At 38.7% G+C, this 22,341-nt stretch overlaps 1 protein-coding gene across 1 annotated transcript in view; it reads right to left on the bottom strand.

Moving 5' to 3' along the window:
* The window catches only part of SLC2A13 (solute carrier family 2 member 13), a 515,613-nt gene that overhangs the window by 407,576 nt on the left and 85,696 nt on the right, over positions 1–22,341 (bottom strand). Inside the window, exon 2 of the mRNA XM_027967447.2 lies at positions 16,788–16,947. Within this exon, the coding sequence (XP_027823248.2) occupies positions 16,788–16,947 (160 nt within the window). The remainder of the gene's footprint in view (positions 1–16,787; positions 16,948–22,341) is intronic.

The following is a 22,341-nucleotide window of genomic DNA, read 5'->3' as shown; positions in this document are numbered from 1 at the left end:
AAAGGATTTATTATTCTTTTATTTATCATTGGGTTTGACTTTACTAATATTTTAAGTATACTTTCAATCAGTGTCTAGAATTTACTCTCCTTGTAGTAACTTAAGCCACTTCCAGAACTAACAAGTTATGAATTTGAACCACTGTTTTTCCAAATGAACTGGAATCTTCATTACAACCAAAGGTGCAGCCCATCCAGAAATTCAATGTTACAGCAATAGGCAGCCGCTATGTGTAATCTCTTAACATAAAATTTATTGGCACCTATTATAATATACTTTAATATTTAACATGTATGTATAACTATTGAGTATCCAATATGTGTCACTGTTGAATGTACTAAAAATAAAAAACTGGACAGCTGAGACAAAACTAATTTCATTTTAAAAGTCCACAATATTAGTCATGCTGGCCTCAAAACCCAGCTGAGGAGTATTGCTTCTACTTCTATTTTCTTAAAACTTTTAGTTAGGCTTGGAATATTTTTTTCTTAAATGTTTTATAGAATTCACCAGTGAAACCATATGGGCCTGGAGTTAGCTTTTCAGGTTACTAGTAATGATTCAACTTAATAAACATAGTAATACTCAGATTTTCCATTTTACCTTGTGTTGGTTTTTAGTAGAGTTGTGATTTTCAAGCAATACGCCCATCCCATCCTTACTGGCACAAAATTGTTCAAAGTGTTCCATCAACTATCTTTGTTATCAATAGAAATGATGTGTTTTTACTCCTGAAAATGGTAACTTGTACTTTATCTTTTTAAATCAGTCATAAACAGTATACCAATTTTATTAATAATTCCAAAGAACCAACAGTTTATTTTTTCTATTCACCTGCTCTGTACCTTGACTTCTACTATTTATTATTTAATCCTTTCTGTTTTATTCAGTTTTAATCTGCTCATATTTTTCTAGCTTAACATGAAACTTAGATCATTTGACTTCTCCACTTCTCTAATAAAATAACTCTAGCTATATATATTATGCTGTACGCAGAGTGTCAGACATTATTTTTTGGGGCTCCAAAATCACTGCAGATGGTGACTGCAGCCATGAAATTAAAAGACGCTTATGCCTTGGAAGAAAAATTATGACCAACCTAGATAGTATATTCAAAAGCAGAGACATTACTTTGCCGACTAAGGTCCGCCTAGTCAAGGCTATGGTTTTTCCTGTGGTCATGTATGGATGTGAGAGTTGGACTGTGAAGAAAGCTGAGTGCCAAAGAATTGATGCTTTTGAACCGTGGTGTTGGAGAAGACTCTTAAAGATCCCTTGGACTGCAAGGAGATCAAACCAGTCCATTCTGAAGGAGATCAACCCTGGGACTTCTTTGGAAGGAATGATGCTAAAGCTGAAGCTCCAGTACTTTGGACGCCTCATGAGAAGAGTTGACTCATTGGAAAAGACTCTGATGCTGGGAGAGATTAGGGGCAGGAGGAGAAGGCACAACCCAGGATGAGATGGCTGGATGGCATCACAGACTCGATGGACGTGAGTCTGAGTGAACTCCAGGAGTTGGTGATGGACAGGGAGGCCTGGCATGCTGCGATTCATGGGGTCGCAAAGAGTCGGACATAACTGATCGACTGAACTGCACTGAACTGAAGCAGAGTGGAAACTGTATTCAACAAATTTTGATATATTTTATTTCCTTTGAACTCAAAATTATTTTCTCATTTTCCTTCTGATGTCTCCTGAGTTATTTAGAACATGTTGCTTTAATTTACAAATAGTTGAACCTTTTCTTGTTATTTTATTGATGTCTAATTTAATTCTGCAATAGTTAGAGAACACACTCTAAAAGTCACGTTTAAAATTTATTAACTTTTATTTTCTGAATGTTGAGCTTTAAACAAACCAAGATCATGGCATCTGGTCCCATCACTTCATGGGAAATAGAGGGGGAAACAGTGGAAACAGTGTCAGACTTTATTTTGGGGGGCTCCAAAATCACTGCAGATGGTGATTGCAACCATGAAATTAAAAGACGCTTACTCCTTGGAAGGAAAGTTATGACCAAACTAGATAGCATATTCAAAAGCAGAGACATTACTTTGCCAACAAAGGTCCGTCTAGTCAAGGCTATAGTTTTTCCTGTGGTCATGTATGGATGTGAGAGTTGGACTGTGAAGAAAGCTGAGGGATGAAGAATTGATGCTTTTAAGCTGTGGTGTTGGAGAAGACTCTTGAGAGTCCCCTGGACTGCAAGGAGATCCAACCAGTCCATTCTAAAGAAGATCAGTCCTGGGTGTTCACTGGAAGGACTGCTGCTAAAGCTGAAATTCCAGTACTTTGGGCACCTCATGCGAAGAGTTGACTCATTGGAAAAGACTCTGATGCTGGGAGGGATTGGGGACAGGAGGAGAAGGGGACGACCCAGGATGAGATGGCTGGATGGCATCACCGACTCAATGGATGTGAGTTTGAGTGAACTCTGGAGTTGGTGATGGACAGGGAGGCCTGGTGTGCTGCGACTCATGGGGTTGCAAAGAGTCAGACATGACTGAGCAACTGAACTGAACTGTACTTTTATTTTATGATTCAACATATGGTCAATTTCACAGAATGTCTGATATAAATTTGAAAAAGAATGTGTACATTGCAGCTGTCAGGTACGGCCATCTACAAATGTCAACTATGGTTAGGCAGTTAAGAGTGTTTTCTAGTATTTTTATAAACTTAATTTTTGTCTAGTTGCCCTATCAGTTGCTAAAAGAGTTAAAAATTCTCCAAATATGAGCCTGAGTTTGTCTACTTCTTCCTTTAGTTCTATGATTTTAAAATCTTGTTTGTTGTTGTTGTCATCAGTCAGTTGTGTCCGACTCTTCTGTGACCCCACGGGCCATAGCCCAATAGACTCTTTTGTCCATGGGATTTCCCAGGCAAGAACACTGGAGTGGGTTGCCATTTCCTTCTCCAGGAGATCTTCCAGATCCAGGGATCAAACCCGTGTCTCCTGCATTGGCAGGCAGATTCTTTACCACTGAGTCACTAGGGAAGCCCTTAAATGGTGATAAAATATACAAAATAAAATTTCCCATTTTAATCATATTTAAGTGTATAGATCTGTAGCATTGAGTACATTCGCAATGTTGTACGATACGTTCTTTATCATTTTTAATTCTGATGAATTGACTCTTTTAGCATTATGCAATCTAAATAATCTCTGGTAATACCACATCTCAAAGTCTACTTTGTGTGTTTATGACTATAGCCACACGAGCTTTCTTATACTTACAGTTTGCACAGTCTGTCTTTTGTCCTCCTTTCACTTTTAACCTGTCTATGCCATTTTATTTAAAGTGTATCTCTTTTGGACAACATAAACCTGTGTCATGCTTTTTATACAAAATGATAATTTTTTACATTTAATGTAACTGTTGCTGTAATTGGATTTTAAGTTCACCATTTTGCTATCTGCTTTCTATTTATCCCATCAGCTATGTATTTTTTTCTTGACTTTGTTCAGATTATACAAATATTTTAAATAATTTTATTTTAATGCTTATAATGACTCCTTAGCTATAACTTCGTAATCTATTCCAGTGGTTCTTTTCAGGATGAAACATGCATCTTAATTTATCATTCTACCTAGAGATAATATTGTAACTCTTCACAAATGTGCATAATTCCGTTTACTGGGCCCAATTATTTTGCTGTTGTCACCATATACTTTATAATTTACATACATTACAAATTGTACAATACATATAAACAATCATATCTTTCAAAGAATTTGAGAGATGAAAATAACAAAGTTTTTGGCCTCTTATGATAGCCACTATTCTATCTCCCTCCTATAGGGGAGTTTCACCTAATGTCATTTCCCTTCTCTGAAAAATTTCCTTAGCATTTCTTATAATGCAGGAGGTCTAGTGTGAACAGACCTTCCTAATTTTAGATTATCTGAAAATGTTTTATAAGCATAATCTTGGGGTCTGTCTACCTTGACCATTTTTGTTTTTTCAATTAAGGGTCACACTTTCTGTTTATCTGCACATCTAACAATTTTTATTGTGTTTTGAAAATTGTGGATAAACTCTGAAGACTCCAGATCTTGTTCTCTTCTGAAGAATACTGACTTTTTTTATTAGGTACCTTGTATCTGTGGAGGCTTGGTTTTACACTTGGTCAGTATAAATCTGCTTTCAGTTTTGGCTTGTTCTTAGGAGATATTCCTTAAGCAAACAACAAAGCTTTACACCTAAGGTATGGTGCTTCTAGGATTTCAATGGAAAACTCAAGGTGTTGTCCCTTCTAACCTGGTAGGTTTCAAATTCCAAATATGTCCTTCCTCCTATGGGCAGGAAATAAAATCTCTCTCATCTTTCACCATCTTTTAACTATTGTTTTCTGCAGGCTCCATGGAATCTCCCTTGTAATATTCATAGTTCAGGTATCTATGAAGTATTTGTAGCAAATTAATATTCATATTAATTTGAATATGATAATTAATTAATCCCTGATGGCTCAGATGGTAAAAGCATCTGCCTACAATGCAGGAGACCTGGGTTCGATTCCTGGGTTGGGAAGATGCCCTGGAGAAGGAAATGGCAACCAGTGTTCTTGCCTAGAAAATTCCATAGACAGAGGAGCCTGGTAGGCTACAGTCCATGGGGCAATATTCACAATACAGTCAGACTCAGGACTGCTAGACAGGACAATACTACAGTTTCTCACTCAGTATCATGAAAGTAGTCAAAGGTGAATCTACCTGCAATGCCTTGCAGAAGATCCCATGGAGAAAGAAATGGCAACTCCAGTATTCTTATCCATGGACAGAACTCAGTCCATGGGCTCACAAATGTCACTTCAGAACTCTCCAGTGCTTTAAACAGTTTTCTTTTTTTTTTTTTTAATTCTGTCTCCGACTTATAATGGTTATCTTCAGTGGAAGTTCAGTTCAGTTCAGTTCAGTCGCTCAGTTGTGTCCGATTCTATGTGACCCCATGAACAGCAGCACACCAGTCCTCCCTGTCCATCACCAAGTCCCAGAGTCCACCCAAACCCATGTCCATTGAGTTGGTGATGCCATCCAACCATCTCATCCTCTGTCGTCCCCTTCTCCTCCTGCCCTCAGTCTTTCTGGGAATCAGGGTCTTTTCAAATGAGTCAGCTCTTCACATCAGGTGGCCAAAGTATTGGAGTTTCAGCTTCAAAATCAGTCCTTCCAGTGAACATTCAGGACTGATTTCCTTTAGGATGGACTGGTTGGATCTCCTTGCAGTCCAAGGGACTTTCAAGAGTCTTCTCCAGCACCACAGTTCAAAAGCATCAATTCTTCGGTGCTCACCTTTCTTTATAGTCCAACTCTCACATCCATACGTGACCACTGGAAGAACTATAGCCTTGACTAGTCGGAACTTTGTTGGCAAAGTAATGTCTCTGCTTTTTAATATGCTGTCTAGATTGGTCATAACTTTCCTTGTTATGCAAATTAGTCTCATTAGCAAACTATATTAACTTTTTACCTGGAAATTTCAGATAGTTGAATGTGGTTTTTACTGCTAGCTTTATGCAAGATAGAGACTCAGTCTAAGATTTTGGGGGTAGACAACAGCAAACAAACTTATGAACATTGAAGAGTTAGTATGTTCTTCACTATTAACTCATTTGATTCTCACAATAACATTGAACAATTGCTGAAGCATTTGCTAAATGAGGATGTTAGTGCTTAGATAAAGCAATCCATGTACTGTTAAAGCAAGTCTCAAGTCTATACTCTGCTACCTTTATGTCACACATCTTCGGTCTGAATTCTGTCAATAATATAATTACAAATATCTTTAATATTAAGATATTCTCTTGTAAACAGGCTGTTAACCAAATTCATCTATCTTAAAATGGCCAATGTTGTAATTTATAAGAGTTCTCTCTCCAAATATATGTGCTTAACAATATCATCCTCTTTTAAATATGATTCTGAAAATTATCTTATGGACATGGTTTTTAAATTATAAAATATTATGAGGGAGAGAACCTCATAAATTTATTTCATCTAAAGTAATGCTGGTTTTAAAAAAATTATTTTCTAAGACTCTCAATAATCAAAGTGAACTCAAACAACGCTACTGTTAAATAGAGCACAATGGATTCAAGGTTCTATTCATACTTAGAAGTGGGAATGTGGGAAAACTAGCCTTCCCACTTCACTTTCAAATACCCAAATAGTAATCATGGGCCTCCCACTAGCCATTCTGAAATGCCCAAACATGATTGGCTCTTTCATACTACAGGGCCTTTAGAAATTAGATTTTACGCAGAGTTTCCTTCTCCCTCATTCTCTCTGGAACTCTTCTATTCATAAAAGACTCAGCCCACATATCATTCTACTGTTAAGGTATTCTTTCCCCTTGACAGTTCCCATAACACTATGATTTACTTATCATGTCAATTTAAAGTCTCTCCTTCACTAGCATGTGAGGTGCTTGATTGATTAAGGGCAGGTACATTTCTGTTTTGTTTTGGGTATTTTTTTTAACTTTTTATTTTGTATTGGGTATGGCACCCCATTCCAGTACTCTTGCCTGGAAAATCCCATGGATGGAGGAGCCTGGTAGGCTGCAGTCCATGGGGTCGCTAAGAGTTGGACACGACTGAGCGACTTCACTTTCACTTTTCACTTTCATGCATTGGAGAAGGAAATGGCAACCCACTCCAGTATCCTTGCTTAGAGAATCCCAGGGATGGGGGAGCCTGGTGGGCTGCCATCTACGGGGTCGCACAGAGTCAGACACGACTGAAGCGACTTAGCAGCAGCAGCAGCAGGAGCAGCAACAATGTTGTGATAGTTTCAGGGGAACAGCAAAGGGACTCAGACGTACATACACACATATCCGTTCTCTCCCAAAACCTCCTCCTATCCAGGCTGCCAAATAACACTGAGCAGAATTCTGTGTGCTATAAAATAGGTCCTTATTGGTTGTTCATTTTAAATATAGTATTGTGTTCATGACCATCCCAAACCCCCTAACTAGGACAGTTACATTACTTATTGCTCTTTCTATCTCTAGTGCCAAGTTCAACAGAAGTATATAGTAGGTACCAAATATTTTTTTGAATGACTGAATGATTTCCATACTAACCAATGTCTCCAAGAGTATCATGTCAATACCTCACATCAATATTCTGGCAGTATTCAACAGGTTCCCTAAACCTATCCAAGAGCCAGAGTTCCATAAATTCTGGACATCACAGTTATCTTAGTCATTGACTCACTTTATGCCATGATTTGCTTAAAAAGTATTAGCTTCCCTTTGCTTGTAAGAGGAGGCAACTTCCTCCAGGATTCTTGCTTGGAAAATTCCATGGACGGAAGAGCCTGGTGGGCAGCAGTCCATGGGGTCACAAAGAGTCGGACACAACAGCACACGCACAAACACAAAACCTCCAGCCCAGAATTCACAGACCTCTACAATCTGGCACCAATCTACTGTGTACATTATCACTTCAATTTAAAGCCTCCCGATGCTGCCTTCATCCATCCCACATTCTGCCATTTTCACCTCAGTCCCCATAAAGTGAAGTCACTCAGTTGTGTCCGACTCTTTGTGACCCCATGGACTGTAGCCTACCAGGCTCCTCCATCCACAGGATTTTCCAGGCAAGAGTACTGGAGTGGGTTGCCATTTCCTTCTCCATTTCCTTTTCTTCAGTCCCCGTGAATCCTACCAATTCTTCAAAGCTCAGCATAAGTCTCACGTTGTCCATGAATCAGCCTTGTCATTCTCCAGAAAAAAAATCTTGTATAGATGTAACTAATCCCATGGACAGAGGAGCCTCGTAGGCTGCAGTCCATGGGGTCACTAAGAGTCGGACACGACTGAGCGACTTCACTTTCACTTTTCACTTTCATGCACTGGAGAAGGAAATGGCAACCCACTCCAGTGTTCTTGCATGGAGAATCCCAGGGACGGGGGAACCTGGTGGGCTGCCATCTATGGGGTCACACAGAGTCAGACACGGCTGAAGCGACTAGCAGTAGCAGCAGCAGCAGCACTAATACTTTGTGCTTTTATTCATCGCCTTTATTACCTCAAATTTTCCTTCTACAGCTGAAAAAAGAAAAGGAAAATAAAAGAACATCATATGAATGATGAAACATACCAAAATACCCAGCACACCTGGATACTTTGCAAACAGTTTTATATAGTCTACTGAGGTGAAATAAGATAACTGTAATATAAAAATAAATAAATTGGAGAATAAGTAAAAGCCAATATAAAGGAGAAGAATTTAGCCCTTCTTTAGGTATACCATTATTTTTAATATAAATCACATGATGATTTATGTATTTGTAAATAGAGGAACACTAATTTGAAAATCAGCTCTGTCCAATAGAGAAGAACAAAGAATGTTCTGGAATGCAGACAGGCATATTATTTTGAGGGAGGTAAAGTCTCAGAGGCTCAGAAACCACTTTTCTTTCTCTTATTTTATGCTCAATAAGAAATGCTTATGATTAATAATCTTGCTTTCCAGCTATCTGCAAAGGGTATCTATTCCCCAAGGAAATTAATGAATTGGCACCTGGCTTTATAATCAATATCTCTTTAGTTTGGTTAAGAGTCTATTCCCTGGAGCCCAGTCAATTTTACCTTAGTTCAATAAACACTTACTGAGCAATTATTATGTTTCAGGCCCTTTTCTAGACCAAAAAATGAGTACAAGGTCAATGATATTAAAAAGCTTCAAAGTGAAATAAATAAACAGAATAAGCAAATGGTTCAAAATAGTACAATCAGTATAAAAGTGAAGCCACATACAAAGCATTATGAAAGGACAAAGGGACAAAAACAGATTCACATGATATTAAAAAAAAAGATTTAAAGGAGGAACAAGAATTGAACTGGTAAAGCAGGAAAGGGTAGAAAGACTAATCAAGGCAAAGTGAGCAGAAGGAAAAAACAAACATGAAAAACAAGATGTGACTGATGTATAGAGTTTATAGGCATAAACCTATATTGTATAAAGAAGGAGGGAAGGTGATAACAATAACCTAAAAAATCTAGGAAAACAGATATTGATTGGATAACAAAAAAGACTACAAGCTGTGATCAATAGCCTAATTTCTTTCTGTAACAAATGGGGAATCTTTGAAGCAGTCGCAGGTCCAGATAAGTATTTTAGACCAATTCTGGTGGTGGCAGAAAGTGAATTGGGACCAGATGCCATGATCTTCGTTTCCTGAATGTTGAGCTTTAAGCCAATTTTTCGCTCTCCTCTTTCACTTTCATCAAGAGGCTTTTTAGCTCCTCTTCACTTTCTGCCATAAGGGTGGTGTCCTCTGCATATCTGAGGTTATGGATATTTCTCCCAACAATCTTGATTCCAGCTTGTGTTTCTTCCAGTCCAGCGTTTCTCATGATGTACTCTGCATAGAAGTTAAATAAGCAGGGTGACAATATACAGCCTTGACGTACTCCTTTTCCTATTTGGAACCAGTCTGTTGTTCCATGTCCAGTTCTAGCTGTTGCTTCCTGACCTGCATACAGGATTCTCAAGAGGCACTTTTCTATATGTTTATAGAGTGCCAAACTTTAACTCAACAATTAAAACAGAAAACCTTTCTTTGCTTGAGGGTAGTGACTAAATCTCATCATGCTCAATAAGCACAATTTAAAAGTATTAGCACAGAAAATGGCAAAGAGTGATAAAACTTCCTATCACGGGTGTTAACTACCAAAATAACTCTGTCATCTTTATAAGATGGCATCTGGTCCCATCACTTCATGGGAAATAGATGGGGAAACAGTAGAAACAGTGTCAGACTTTATTTTTGGGGGCTCCAAAATCACTGCAGATGGCGACTGCAGCCATGAAATTAAAAGACACTTACTCCTTGGAAGAAAAGTTATGACCAACCTAGATAGCATATTCAAAAGCAGAGACATTACTTTGCCGACTAAGGTCCGTCTAGTCAAGGCTATGGTTTTTCCTGTGGTCATGTATGGATGTGAGAGTTGGACTGTGAAGAAGGCTGAGCGCTGAAGAATTGATGCATTTGAACTGTGGTTTTGGAGAAGACTCTTGAATGTCCCTTGGACTGCAGGGATATCCAACCAGTCCATTCTGAAGATCAACCCTGGGATCTCTTTGGAAGGAATGATGCTAAAGCTGAAGCTCCAGTACTTTGGCCACCTCATGCAAAGAGTTGACTCATTGGAAAAGACTCTGATGCTGGGAGAGATTGGGGGCAGGAGGAGAAGGGGACGACTGAGGATGAGATGGCTGGATGGCATCACGGACTCAATGGACGTGAGTCTGTGTGAACTCCAGGAGATGGTGATGGACAGGGAGGCCTGGTGTGCTGTAATTCATGGGGTTGCAAAGAGTCGGTCACAACTGAGCAAATGAAATGAACTGAAATGATATCAGATACAAAAATAAAATCTTTCATAGAATTATCAGTCTTCAGGGAAATGCAAATCAAAGTCACAAGATGCCACTTCATAAACACTGAGACGACTACCATGGAGAAAGAAAGATAATAAACATTTATTAGGATATGGAAAAACTGGAACTCTCACACACTGCATTATGGGAATGTGAAATAGAGTAGACACTGTGGAGGATAGTCTTCCAGTTCCTCCAAAGGTAAACATAGTTACCATATGACCTAGCAAGTCTACTCCTAGGTATACACTTGAGAAATTGAAAATATATCTCTATCCTGCAACCTGTACACAGATATTCATAGCAGCATCATTTTTAATAGCCAAAAAGTCGAAATCAATCAAATGTCCATCAACAAATGAATGGCTACCTAATATGTGATCTATCCCATTGTTATTGTTGTTTAGTCACAAAGTCCCGTTCAACCTTTTGAGATCCATGGACTGCAGCCCGCCAGATTCTTCTGTCCATGGGATTTTCCAGGTGAATGGAATGGTTTACTAATTATATTTCAATAAATCTATTTTAAAAGACTGAATCTTTATTGATACTTTCAAAAACCTATTTCCCCTTTCCTCATGGAACCCAATGGTATTCTTCCCAGTATAGAATGTATGATAACACTACAGTGTTAGAAAAATATCAGTCTTCTACTGCCGAATATTCTACTGGCTAGAAAACTATCAGTCTTCTACTGGTCGATCTTCTGCTGGTAATTCTAGACAAGTTCATCTTCCAACAGTTCAGCAGAAAGCAATTTACATCTAAACAATAAGAGAACAGAAGCACTGACCCATCAGGCAAGATAACGTGATTTAGCTTTTCAACAAAAACATCTTAGAAGTTTCTCAGTCAGTTTCAACTTCTGTGTATCTTAATTTGATTGTTATGTAAAAATGATCAGTAATCACATTTTAGCTAATAAATTCTCAGAAGCTGAATGAGGGAAAAGGTGGGTAGATATCAAGTGAAAAAAACAGGCTCTAATTTATGTCATCTAATAACCATGTCGAATGGTTTGCTTGGAAACAAACCGAGATCATTCTGTCATTTTCAAGACTGCACCCAAGTACAGCATTTCAGACACTTGTTGACTATGAGGGCAACTCCATTTCTTCTAAGGGATACCTGCCTACAGTAGTAGATATAATGGTCATCTGAATTAAACTGGCTCATTCCCATCCATTTTAGTTCACTGACTCCTAAGATGCTGATATCCACTTCTACCATCTTCTGCTTGACATGTTCAATTTACCTTGATCCACAGACTTAACATTCCAGGTTCCTATGGAATATTGTTCTTTACAGCATCAGACTTTACTTTCACCACCAGAAACATCCACAGCTGAGCATCATTTCCATGTTGGCCCAAACACTTCATTTTTTATGGAGCTGTTACTATTAATAATGGTCCTTCTCCAATTACATATTGGACACATTCTGACCTGGAGGGCTCGGCTTTTCATATTGTCGATGGAGTTCTTCAGGCAAAAATACTTAAGCCAGTTGCCATTTCCTTCTTCAGCAGACCATGTTTTGTCAGAACTCTTCCCTATGATCCATCTGTTTTTGGCATCCATGCATGGCATGGATCATAGCTTTCCTGAGTCACACAAGCCTCTTGGCCATCATAAGACTGCAATCTCAAAAACAACAGAATAATCAAGGTTCGTTTCCAGGGCAAACCATGCAACATTACAGTAATTCAAGTCTATACCCCAAGCACTGATACTGATGAAGCTGAAGCTGACAAGTTGTATGATGATCTAAAACCCCTTCTCAGTTCAGTTCAGTTCAGTCGCTCAGTCATGTCCGACTCTTTGCGACCCCATGAATTGTAGCACGCCAGATCTCCCTGTCCATCACCAACTCCCGGAGTTCACTCAGACTCACGTCCATCGAGTTAGTGATACCATCCAGCCATCTCATCCTCTATTGTCCCCTTTTCCTCCTGCCCCCAATCCCTCCCAGCATCAGAGTCTTTTCCAATGAGTCAACTCTTCGCATGAGGTGGCCACAGTACTGGAGTTTCAGCCTTAGCATCATTCCTTCCAAAGAAATCCCAGGGCTGATCTCCTTCAGAATGGACTAGGTGGATCTCCTTGCAGTCCAAGGGACTCTCAAGAGTCTACTCCAACACCACAATTCAAAAGCATCAATTCTTTGGAGCTCAGCTTTCTTCACAGACCAACTCTCCCATCCATACATGACCACAGGAAAACCATAGCCTTGACTAGATGGACCTTTGTTGGCAAAGTAATGTCTCTCCTTTTCAATATGTTATCTAGATTGGTCATAACTTTCCTTCCAAGGAGTAAGCGTCTTTTAATTTCATGGCTGCAGTCACCATCTGCAGTGATTTTGGAGCCCTCCCAAAATAAAGTCAGATATGGTTTCCACTGTTTCCCCATGTATTTCCCATGAAGTGATGGGACCAGATGCCATGATCTTCGTTTCCTGAATGTTGAGCTTTAAACCAACTTTTTAACTCTTCTCTTTCACTTTCATCAAGAGGCTTTTTAGTTCCTCTTCACTTTCTGCAATAAGGGTGGTGTCATCTGCATATCTGAGGTTATTGATATTTCTCCTGGCAATCTTGATTCCAGCTTCTGCTTCTTCCAGCCCAACATTTCTCATGATGTACTCTGCATATAAGTAAAATAAGCAGGGTGACAATATACAGCCCGGACGTACTCCTTTTCCTATTTGGAACCAGTCTGTTGTTCCATGTCCAGTTCTAGCTGTTGCTTCCTGACCTGCATATAGGTTTCTCAAGAGGCAGGTCAGGTGGTCTGGTATTCCCATCTCTTTCAGGATTTTGACAGTTTATTGTGATCCACAAGTCAACACCTTCTAGAACTAAGAAAAAGATGTCCTTTCCATCACAGGGGATTGGAATACAAAAGTACGAAGTCAAGAGATACCCAAAATAATAAGCAGCTTTTGCCATGGACTACAAATGAAGCAGTGAAAAGGACAAGAGAGCTTTGTCAAGAGAACATGTTGGTCACAATGAACAGCCTTTTCCAACAAACCAAGAGATGACTCTATACATGGATATCACCATGTATGTCCATGTGTAGAGTCTATACCAAATGGGACTCTGCACATGGACTTTGATTTTGGATGGTCAATACCAAAATCAGATTGATTATGTTCTTTGCAAGCCCAAGATGGAAAAGCTCTATTCAGTCTGCAAAAACAAGACCTGGAGCTGACTGTGCTTCAAATCATCAGCTCCTTACTGCAAAATTCAGGCTCAAGTTAAAGAAAATAGGGAAAACCACTAGGCCATTCAGGTATGACCTAAATCAAATTCCTTATGATTATACAGTAGAGGTGACAAATAGATTCAAGGGATTAGATCTGGGAGATAAATTTTGCAGAACTAGGAACTGAGGTTCGAAACATTGCACAGGAGGCAGTGAAAAAAGCCATCCCAAATAAAGAAAAAGAATTGCAAGAAGGCAAAGAGGATGTCTAAGGAGGCTATACATATAAGTTGAGGAACGAATATAAGCAAAAGGCAAGGGAGAAAGGGAAAGATATATCCAACTGAAGGTAGAGGTCTAGAGAAGAGCAAAGAAAGATAAGAAGGCCTTTTTAATTGAACAATGAAAAAAAAAAAAAACAGAGGAAAACAAAACAATTGGTAAGACTAGAGGTCTTTTCAAGAAAACTGAAGCTATCAAATGAACGTTTTATATAGGATGGGCATGAAAAAGGACAGAAATGCTAATGACCTAACAGAAGCAGAAGAGATTAAGAAGAAGAAGCAAGAATTCACAGAAGAACTATACAAAAAAAGCTCTCAATGATCTGGATAACCACAATGGTGTGGTCACTCATCTAGAGCCAAACATCTTGGAGTATAAATTCAAGAGGTGTTAGGAAGAATTATTAAAAACAAAGCTAATGGAGGTGATAGAATTTCAGTTGAGCTATTTCAAATCCTAAAAGATGATGCTCTTAAAGTGCTGCATTCAACAGGCCAACAAATTTGGGAAAACTCAGCAATGGCCACAGGACTGAAAGAGGCCAATTTTCATTCCAATTCCAAGAAGGGCAATGCCAAAGGATGTTCAAACTACTGAAAAACTACACTCATTTCACATGCTAGCAAGGTTATGTTCAAAATCCTTTAAGCTAGACTTCAACAGTATGTGAATGGAGAATTTCCAGATGTACAAGCTGGGTTTCAAAGAGGCAGAGGAACCAGAGATCAAATTGGCAACATTAGTTGGATGATGGAGAATGCAAGAGAGTTCCAGAAAAACATCTACTTCTGCTTCATTGAGTAAGCCAAAACCTTTCACCATATGCATCACAACAAACTAGAAAATTCTTAAAGAGACATAAGTACCAGACCACCTGATCTATCTCCTGAGAAACCTGGATGTGGATCAAGAAGTAACAGAACCAGACATGGAACAACAGACTGGTCTGAAATTGGAAAAGGAGTATGACAAGGTTATATAGTCACTCTGCTTGTTTAAGTTTTATGCAGAGCACATTATGTGCAATGCACTGGATTTCACTGGATTTGGCTGGATGAAATATGAGCTAGAATCAAGATTGCTGGGAGAAATATCAACAGCCTCAGATATGTAGATGATACCACTCTAATAGGAGAAAGTGAAGAGGAACTCAAGAGCCTCTTGATGAAGGTGAACAAGGAGAGTGAAAATGCTGGCTTGAAACTCAACATTGAAAAAATTTCACATCATGGCATCCAGTACCATCACTTCATGACAAACAGGAAGAGAAAAAAGTGTAAGCAGTGGCAGATTTTCTTTTCTTGGGCTCCAAAACCACAGCGGACATTGACGGGAAGCTAGAAATTAAAAGACACTTGCTCCTTGGAAGGAAAGTTGTGACAAGCCTAGACAGGTATTAAAAGGCAGATACATCACTTTACCGACAAAAGTCCAGGTAGTCACAGCTATGGTTTTTCCAGTAGTCCTGTATGGATGTGAGAGTTGGACCATAAAGAAGGCTGAGCACTGAAGAATTGATGCTTTCAGAATGTGGTGCTGGAGAAGATTCTTGAGAGTCCTTGGACTGCAAGGAGACCAAACCAGTCAATCCTAAAGGAAATCAGTCCTGAATATTCACCAGAAGGACTAATGCTGAAGCTGAAGCTCCAATACTTTGGCCACCTTATGCGAAGAGTCAACTGATTAGAAAAGACCCAGATACTGGGAAAGATTGAAGGCAGGAGGAGAAGGGGATGACAGAGGATGAGATGATTGGATGGCATCACCAATTCGATGGACATAAGTTTGAGCAAGCTCCGGGAATTGGTGAAGGACAGGGAAGCCTGGATTGCTGCAGTTCATGGGGTCGCAAAGAGTCGGACAGGACTGAGCAACTGAAATGAATTGAACTGATGCTGGTAACAACTTATCATCTCCCTCTTTCTGTTCTTCTACAGAGAAGAAAAGAAAGAGGAATTTCTTGCTTCTTCAATTTTCAGTAATCTTTCACTTTGTCAGACATTCATTCCTTCAGAGGTAGAAAGTGGCTTCTTAGCATCGGCAGACAGAGTTAACGCTTTAAAGAAATGTGCCCTCTCTTTATTTGTTTCTGACAAACATAGGCCCTCACTGACTTCTGTGAGTTTCTTCACATAACTTTTAATAAAACTTCATCAGTCTAAGTCTTTAATGACTCCGATTTATTGTGCCGCTTACATATATAAGTTTAATTCCCTATATCCACATAGCAGTAAACCATTTTTCTTCAGCTGTTAAGAGTTAATTTCAATACTTTAAGCATGATGAAAATATGCACCAGATTCTTTCTTGTGGAATATTTTATCTCCAGCACCTATACAGAGTATAGTGAAATTTTATTAAAAATTAAACCACTGGAAGAGTTACATGAATCTGTTTTTTTGAATACCATGAAGTATATCAAATATCAAGCCCATAATATCTTAAGTTTTAACATGAGATTGTTTTACAGAAAAAGACTGAATTCTCTTTCAGATCAGAATGTAGCTTCCTAAATCCAAAAAGGACATTAGTTATATCTGCAGTTCATAAATAGGTTGTCAATCACTGGTAAAATTGAAAAACTCCATGCATATTTATTGTTACATTCATTTTAAACAAACATTGCAAAATACCATACACAGTGTGAAAAATGTCACCTAAATGCTAAAAAATCCTATAAATATCAATTCTTAATGATAGGTTCCTTGTCTATTATTAAAATAAATATCACCTTCTGGTCCACTTAATTTTGCTGAATACCATCACATATGAGTTAGCTGTAATGATTCAAAATATCTAGTTATGTTTTTTTTCCCCATCATTTCTCAATTTTTCTGCTATCCCCTAAAGTCATAATTTACTTGAAAATTAAATGTAAGAATGATTACAGACCTCCATCCATCTTTCTGAAGATAACTGAAGGCTCCATCCACAACACTTGCAAAGAACTGCCCTCCTGTGATGAAGAGCGTATTAATGGTGACTAATCGACCTCTTAAATTGGGGGGTGAGACCTCAGCAATGTACACTGGCACCGTCATAGAAGCAATGCCTGTAAAGAAAGAATTAAAAGTAAACGTCAGACATCACTCAAGATTTCTGCTGTCATAGGTGTTAAGACAGACTGAGACATATACACACACATGTATGGGGGCTTAGTTTTCTATTTTAAACAAAGGTTTACCACATATTTAAATATTTTGTTTATAACTAGTAACTACTGAATATAAGTAAAGACATGTTAAATACCAATCTATAAATATCATTTTTCATATTATCACTTGAAAGTCCACAAATGAATGTAATCCTAGAGATCTCAGATAACTTTAGAAAGCATGTTTAAGTATCCTTTAAAAATTTATGAAGACTAAAAATAGGAAAATGCTCTCTAGATAGAATATAATCATTGAAATATCATTAGTCCATATGGAAATGTAATCAGGCAATGGTGAGAATAAAAAATTATCCCCAAATACACATTAACTATTCAAAGTTATAGAAACAACAAAACTCTTAATTTCTTTCCTAATTAGATGTCCATACATTAGATCACCTTACTCAATTGGCTAGATGTACATTTCAGAAAGAGCCTGCAATGGATAATAATTTGGGAATTTACAGTATTCAAAAACAGATGATCTTAACCATAAAATAGATGATTTGGGGAAAACATGTATTTGGTTATATTTGCTTTAAAGTTTTTTCTATATAAAATTAATACAGTATAATCTATGGCAGCAATTCTCAAACTGCACTAGAATCACTAGTGCGGCTTTCTTTAAAAAAAAAAAAAAAAGGATACATTCACCTCAGCCACCCTAAGCCTATTCAGTAGAAAACTACAGAGGTGGGAGATGAGCCTGTCTTTTAAAAGTCCTCCAGGTGACCCTGATGTTTTAAAACACCACGTGTTTAAAAACTACAGTACTATGGCATACAACTTTAAAACAATCTCAAATTATTTCTTAAAATAAAATCTTGGTCCTGCTGGCCATAGCTAGTTCGCTTCCCAGGGGCACTTCCCGATATGTCTGGTTATTTAACCAAAATCTAACATCTAATCAATACTCACCAAAAGCATAGTGAAAGCAATTAAGCAGGATTATCTCACATAATTTAATCTCTTTATACTGTAGACAATATAAATCAATGACCAGATGACACCATAACATCAATGGGTTGCATAATAGACCCATGTAGAGTTGTTTTTAATGAATTGATCTTTGTAATGCCAAAAAATAGCCTGCTGCAGTTGAAAGTAACAGCACTAAGAAACCTGTTGCTGTGCTTTTGGGGACAAAGACGACTATCGGGCTACAGCCCATGAAATGGTAAAAAGCTGGACATGCCTAAGTGACTGAGCACACACACATGCTTTCTGTACAAGGGCTGAAAAGGTGCCATTTACCACCTTCTGACAACAGGAGGAATTTCTCTCTAGTTTCAGTAGTTGCAACAGTTATGCTTCTCAATAAGTGATTTGTGTTTCCTTATGGGCATTATAAATCACATAGCCATCTTTTATCTCCCGTATTATGTGGGAAGTCAGTGAGGCTCACTTGACCAAGTGTTTTGGACTTCATGGTTATTTATTTTGTGAGTTAAATTCCTTCCTGACACCACAATCATCTCCAATCTTATCTATTTTAAATATGTTTTGCTATATATTTATTTGCATTGTTCAAAGGTAGCATAATCAACAAGACTTAAATAGTACATATATCTACTTCTAGAATATATTCACTGTATTGTTGAAAACTACTGGTAAATATTTATTGAATTTGCACACAAGTCAGAACATTAAGTCTCAGAACTATATACTCTGTAGTTTCAACCAATGTTATTTGCTTCTGGAGTATTTGTTAATATATGGCTACAGTGAAAAGAATCATACTATTTTATGAGTTCCACAAAATAATAAGTATATAATAGCAGACAAAGTAAGAATAGCTATTATAATTAAATCATCACCTAAACTGCTGAAAGTTTCCATCTGACTGCTAATCAATTTAATAGCACAGACTACTCTAAATTGGCTTTCATCTAACTTAGGAAACATTTGAGAGAGAAGAGCATGAGCCTAAAAATTGGGGAACCACATGAGGTTTTCTCAGGGATAAACGGAGTGTAAAGCACAATATGTACAGAGATGAGAGGCAGACAAAGCCCAAATCATGGAAGAAGTATCCTTTAATCAACAAGTGTACAATGAATACTCGATCTGAGCTGCGTACTGTGGTTAGCACAGTGGAAGAAGTGCTACAGGAGAGAGACATGCCTTCTGACTTCATGCGAAGGCTTACTGGGCAAATGTGTTAGAACAAGTAAATAGATTTCAAGTGCAATGGGTCTCATCACAGGAAAAACACGGGGAACAAGTGTGTGTGTCTGTGCTCAGTCATGTCCAACCCTTTGCAACCATGGACTATAGCAAGCTGGGCTCCTCTGTCCATGGAATTTTCCAGGCAAGAATACTGGAATAGGTTGCCATTTTCTACTCCAGAAGCTCTTCCAGATCCAGAGATCAAACCTGAGTAGAACCAGAATCTATAGCAAAGGGATTGGGCCCTGCCTGAGAAGTCAGAGAAATCTTGGATGAGGAGGTTGGTGAGTGGGGTAGAGGGTGAGGAAGGTGAAAGATACTTTAGACATCCAGACCCAGCTTAGACAAAGGCTTTGAGGCAGGAAGAGATGCACCCTGTTAATGAGTTTGCCATCTCTTCCCCCAGGGGATCTTCCCAACCCAGAAATCAAACGCGAATCTCCTGCATTACAGGTGGCTTCTTTACCACTGAGCCACCTAGGAAGCAGAGACCATATTAAAGGCTTGGTACTCAAAAGCCTTTGAACAGTGTAACGGAGGAAAAGGCATAACTGAATGCATGTTTTAAAATGATCTTCCTGGTTGGAATGTGGAAAACAGATTGCAGGGAAACAAGGAGTTCAGTGGCAGAAGTAGAGATTGGGTAAAATGGAGATTCTAGAAGGATATATTCAGTATCTAGGATGAAGGGAATGTGAATGGAACTGTGAAGGATGAGGAGAGGAAGAATTTGAGAATGATGTTCAGATGTTCAAAATAAGCAACTACGAGCATGATGGACACTTAATATGAAGATAAGGGTATTAGAGGAGAAGCAAATTTGTATGGACGATAAGGTCAAGTTTTAGACAGGCTGAATCAGAGGTGTTCTGTGAAATAAACAAGTAAAGAACAAGTAAAACATTCTATAAGTGTGCTGGAAATACAGGTTATTTACATGTAAATGTTCCCAGCCTCCTCTTTTTGCCTACTCAAATAAGAGTCTTTGCCAAACTAACTAACCTTTCCTTCCTCTCTCATCTTCAAGGGAGAATTTGGTCTTTGCCAGCCTAGTTCTTGGGCTGTTATCATGGCAGGCAAAAAGGGACAGAGAAGAAAACATGGGCCAAACATGGTTTGCGAGAAGATCAAATGAGAAAAAGTCTGCAAGGAGCTGTGAGTCTCAGGGTCAGTATGGAAAACTGGGAGCACATAACATAGGGACTAATTGAGGTTTGACTGGGGGTAGAGATGGGGGTGGATAAAACATTTTTTGAAATATTGAATTATACCCTCCATGCTATTATATTCTTGGAGACTTGAGTAAAAAGTAGTATTACAATTTAATTACTTTTAGTTGCTGGACAGTATTTCTTTAAATGCAATGTCAAACTGAGACTGGGCCCAGTAGAGTTTGAGAGCTGCACAAATACTTGGAACTCAAAAGATGGTTCTGTATGAAAGGTACATATTAACTGAAACCATGGGAATGTAAGAGATTTCCCAAAAATGGAATACAAGAAGAATACCTAGAACTGAGTCCTGAAAAATTTCAATATTTAGAAAAAAAGAAAGTGACCAGCAAGCAATTACCTTACCCTTGAATATTATGTTACTTTCTACAATCCTTTTATGTTACCATTTTGCATTCCATGTAAGGTCATCCTTTAAAAAGTAGGTGGGACAGGTATCATTCACTACTCCCTTAGGAAAGATAAAGAACCCCAGCTTCAGAGACAATAAGAGGTATTCAGAAAGTTGCATAGCCAAGTTAATGTCAAAGTGGATCTCACAGACTCAGGTCCCCTAGTCTTTGTAATGTGTCACTGGAAAACTGACTGCTGTGTCTCTGTTTCAAATATGACCCTTTGGAAATACGTCAGGAACATTTTATTTTTGGCCCTACTACTTTAGCATTACTTTGCCAACAAAGGTCTATCTTGTCAAGGCAATGGTTTTTCCAGTAGTCCTGTATGGATGTGAGAGTTGGACTATAAAGAAAGCTGAGCGCCAAAGAACTGATGCTTTTGAACTGTGGTCTTTAGAGTCCCTTGGACTGCAAGGAGATCCAACTAGTCCATCCTAAAGGAAATCAGTCCTGAATATTCATTGGAAGGACTGATGTTGAAGCTGAAACTCCAATACTTTGGCCACCTGATGCGAAGAGCTGACTCATTAGAAAAGACCCTGATGCCAGGAAAGATTGAGGGCAGGAGGAGAAGGGGCCGACAGAGGATGAGATGGTTAGATGGCATCACTGACTCAACGGACATGAGTCTGAGTAAACTCCAGGACATGGTGATGGACAGGGACGCCTGGCGTGCTGAGGTCCATGGGGTCGCAAAGAGTCGGACATGAATGAGTGACTGAACTGAACTGAACTGAACTGACCTCAGCAGGCACACATGAACTTCAAGGGGCAGGAGGGCCTGATCTCTTCTCTGCTCCTATTACCTGCTATGTGACTTACTGCCAGCAGGTGTCGTGTTAAGTAACAAAAATGAGAACGGAATGTGAATAACTATATAATTTCAAGCTCAGTTCAGTTCAGTCGCTCAGTCGTGTTCGACTCTTTCAAGCTAGACAAGTTTAAAGTCTCCTTTTACAAAACTGCTTAATGAAGATGGAGAACTATAAAAGAAAGCCAATAATCAGGAAGAGTAGTAGACTTCAGGTTCACTATACTCACAACTCTCCAATATATGTATGTTAAGCATGGGCCCTGTAAATTCACTTTGCTGTTAATAACACAACACGCATGGAGATGTGCTCAGTCGTGTCTGACTCTGTGATCCCAAGAACTGTAGCCCATTAGGTTCCTCTGTCCACAGAATTTCCCAGGCAAGAATACTGGAGTGGGTTGCCACTTTCTTCTCCAGGGGATCCTCCCAACTGAGAGAGCAAACTCACGTCTCTTGCATCTCCTGCATTGGCAGAAAGATTCTTTACCACTATGTTCTTATGAAGGACAGTCTAAGTGCTTCATGCATGCATTAGTCGCTCAGTTGTGTTCAGCTCTTTGCGACTTGTCCATGGGATTCTCCAGGCAAGAATACTGGAGTGGACTGCTGTTCCCTTCTCCAAAGTGCTTCATAAACAGATGTAATTAATAATATTAAAAGTTTAGAAGTATTCTAGAAAGAG

This window comes from Ovis aries, chromosome 3, assembly GCF_016772045.2.
Source record: "Ovis aries strain OAR_USU_Benz2616 breed Rambouillet chromosome 3, ARS-UI_Ramb_v3.0, whole genome shotgun sequence".
Classification (NCBI taxonomy): domain Eukaryota; kingdom Metazoa; phylum Chordata; class Mammalia; order Artiodactyla; family Bovidae; genus Ovis; species Ovis aries.
Note: the sequence above shows the minus strand (reverse complement) of the source record. Positions and strands in the feature narration are given on the sequence as shown.